Source organism: Orcinus orca, chromosome X (genome assembly GCF_937001465.1).
Source record: "Orcinus orca chromosome X, mOrcOrc1.1, whole genome shotgun sequence".
Taxonomy (NCBI): domain Eukaryota; kingdom Metazoa; phylum Chordata; class Mammalia; order Artiodactyla; family Delphinidae; genus Orcinus; species Orcinus orca.
In genome coordinates this window covers 73,296,231-73,299,437 of record NC_064580.1, presented here as the reverse complement: position 1 = coordinate 73,299,437, position 3,207 = coordinate 73,296,231, and the positions used below count along the sequence as shown (strand labels likewise).

General features: G+C 52.3%; 1 protein-coding gene across 1 annotated transcript; it reads right to left on the bottom strand.

Moving 5' to 3' along the window:
* Window positions 1-237: 237 nt before the first annotated feature.
* Window positions 238-2,602, bottom strand: LOC105748469 (uncharacterized). Its single transcript, XM_049705120.1, has 2 exons — window positions 645-2,602; window positions 238-331 (listed from the first exon to the last, which is right to left on the bottom strand). Exons 1-2 carry the CDS (start codon window positions 1,740-1,742, stop codon window positions 293-295), a joined length of 1,137 nt encoding a protein of 378 aa, XP_049561077.1. The 5' UTR covers window positions 1,743-2,602; the 3' UTR covers window positions 238-292.
* Between the last annotated feature and the right edge of the window lie 605 nt (window positions 2,603-3,207).

Below are 3,207 nucleotides of genomic sequence, written 5' to 3'. Positions count from 1 at the left end.
CGGCGCAAGGTCAGTTTGAGGGGATTGTCCTTACTCCGGTCAACAGTCCAGGTGACGTCAGCTTTAGTGGACTTGATGAGGTCAGAAAATGGATCCACCGGCTTGACGTGGGTGTAATGGATCCAGGCAGCTATGCTGTCCACCTTGATGGCCGTCAGCGTTGTCAGGATGATCTGGTAAGGTCCTTTCCACCTGGGTTCTAGGGTCTCTTGTCAATGGCGTTTGACAAGGACCCAGTCACCTGGCCAGAGCTGGTGTGGAGTAGGCGGGGGTCCTGTTGCATATAGCTCTTTTAGTTTGGGCCAGATTGTCTCGTGTGTCTGCTGTAAGGCTTGGAGGGAAGACAGGAGATTATTTTCTGGGTCCAATTGGATAAGGTTAGTCTTTAGGTTAGGGATGATAGGAGGAGGCCTACCATGCATTATTTCGTAGGGAGTAAATCCTAGCTTATAGGGGGAATTTCGCACCCTAAACAGAGCGTAGGGGAGTAGGACTACCCAGTTAGCACCAGTCTCCATGGTCAATTTAGTCAAGGTCTCTTTTAGAGTTCTATTCATTCTTTCTACCTGTCCTGAACTCTGGGGGCGGTATGCACAATGTAATTTCCAATTAGCCCCAAGTATGGAAGCCAGATCTTGACTTACCTTAGAAACGAAGGCTGGCCCGTTGTCGGACCCTATCATAACTGGAAAGCCATACCTGGGCAGGATCTCTTCTAGTAGTTTCTTAGCTACTATTTGTGCAGTCTCTTTCTTGGTTGGGAATGCCTCAGTCCAACCTGAAAAGGTATCTATAAACACCAGTAAATATTTATACCCATATTTGCCAGGCTTTACCTCCGTGAAGTCCACTTCCCAGTAGGCTCCGGGCTGGTTTCCTCTTTCCCGGATGCCAGTGGTTGACAGGTGGGTGCTGGCATTATGGAGTTGGCAGACTGCACAGTCAGCAACCAGTCGTTCAGTCTTCTCGGAGACATTTTTAATTTTAAGTCCAGTCTGCCTGATGAGATCCTGTAGCCGTCGGGCGCCCAAGTGGGTGCTACGGTGGATCCGTTCAAGGACCAGGGTTCCTAGTTTCTCAGGAAGGAGGATATTGTTCTTAGCGTCCCACCACCATCCGTCTCTAACCTGGGTTAGAGGGAGCTTGCTCATCCATCTGATGTCATCCTCCGAGTAGTCGGGTTGGGGCGGTAGTTCCCGGGGCCCTGGATCCGGCAGTTGCAGGGGAAGTAATGGTATTGGAGTGTGTGCCGCCTTTCGAGCCGTCTGGTCTGCCAAATTGTTGCCTCGGGCGACTGGATTCGTGGGTTTTTGATGCCCCGGGCAGTGTACAATGGCTAGCTTTTTGGGTTCCCATATGGCCGCTAGCAAGGCCAGGATTTCCTCTTTGTTCTTGATGTCTTTGCCCTCTGCTGTGAGTAGTCCCCGCTCTCGGTATATTGCCCCATGTATATGTGCGGTAGCAAAAGCATACCGGCTGTCTGTATATATGGTGGCTTTTTGGCCTTTGCTCATCTTGAGAGCTTGGGTCAGGGCAATTAATTCAGCTTTTTGGGCTGAGGTCCCCGGGGGGAGAGTCTCTGCCCATATCACCTCAGTCTCTGATGTTACCGCTGCCCCCGCATACCTCTGACCTTGCTGGACAAAGCTGCTGCCGTCAGCAGCTTTGTGCATCCGGTAGGGGCTGGTCACGTAGGTCTTCCCAAACCCCATGGATCTGGGCCAGTACCTCTGCACAGTCATGGAGTGGGGAGTCTAAATCTGGGTCAGGTAATAGGGAGGCAGGGTTTAATGCCCGCGGCGGAGTGTAGCTGATTCTGAGGGGATTTAACAGTAGACCCTGGTAGTGGACCAGTCGAGCATTGCTCATCCATTGGTCGGGAGGCTGTTTGAGAACCCCGTCGATGGCGTGGGGGGTGGTGACATGCAACTCCTGTCCCATAGTTAGTTTGTCAGCATCCTTTACCATTAGGGCCGTGGCGGCGATCATCCGGAGGCAAGGAGGCCAGCCGGCAGCCACTGGGTCCAATTTCTTTGATAGGTAAGCGACAGGCCTGGGCCAAGGACCGAGGGGCTGGGTCAACACGGCCTTAGCTATGCCTTTGCTTTCATCCACAGAGGTGGAAGGGTTTGGAGACATCAGGGAGACCCAGGGCGGGTGCGGATAGCAAGGCAGTTTAGATCTGCTGAAATGATTGCTCAGCCTCCTCTGTCCATTTAAAGGGCGTCTGCTCTTTGGTGGCTAAGTATAGCGGTTTGGCCATTTCAGCAAATTTGGGTATCCATAAACGGCAGAACCCCGCTGACCCCAAAAATTCCCTCCCCTGTCGAGGCATGGTGGGTCTGGGGATGCGGAGGACGGTTTCCTTCTGTGCATCTGTGAGCCATCGTTGCCCCCCTTTCAATAGGTACCCCAGGTAAGTTACCTCAGGCCTGCAGATCTGCGCTTTCTTGGCAGAGGCCCGGTATCCCAGGGTGCCGAGAGTCTGTAGGAGGTTTCTGGTTCCCTGCAGGCAGGCTTCAGCGGTTTCAGCAGCTATTAAGAGATCATCAACATACTGCAGGAGGGTTACATTGGGGTTTTGTCTCCGGTACTCACTGAGATCCTCGTGTAGGGCCTCATCAAACAAGGTGGGCAAATTTTTGAATCCTTGGGGAAGTCTGGTCCAGGTGAGTTGTCCGTTTATGCCTCTCTCGGGATCCGACCATTCGAAGGCAAAGAGTTCTTGACTTTTGGGTGCCAAGGGTAAACTAAAAAAGGCATCTTTGAGGTCCAGCACAGTATACCATTGTTTTTCTGGACTAAGGGCGCTCAAAAGAGTATATGGATTGGGCACAGTAGGATGGATGTCTATGACCCGTCTGTTAACTTCCCTCAGGTCCTGCACTGGGCGGTAGTCTTTACTGTTAGGTTTGCAGACTGGCAGCAGGGGTGTATTCCAGGCCGACTGGCAGGGACACAGTATCCCCAGGTCAAGAAGCCGGCGAATATGAGGAGTGATACCAGTTTTGGCCTCTAGGGGCATGGGATACTGTCAGACACGTGCAGGATCTGCTCCTGGTTTGATCTCTATGAATAGGGCTGGGCGATGTTTGGCTAGTCCCATCCCACCTGTTTCTGCCCATGCTTCGGGGAACTGCTGAAGCCATGACTCTATATCTTGATTTTGGGAGGGTGGTTCCTGGTGAAGTCGGTACTCATCTTCCA

What these genes read in the sequence shown, in the direction of transcription:
- LOC105748469 (XM_049705120.1), bottom strand. Translation starts at nt 1,742, where the DNA reads ATGACTGTGCAGAGGTACTGGCCCAGATCCATGGGGTTTGGGAAGACC. An exon ending in GGCCAGCCTTCGTTTCTAAG is followed by an intron (nt 332 to 644) that starts GTAAGTCAAGAT and finishes CTTCCCTCCAAG; the next exon opens with CCTTACAGCAGACACACGAG.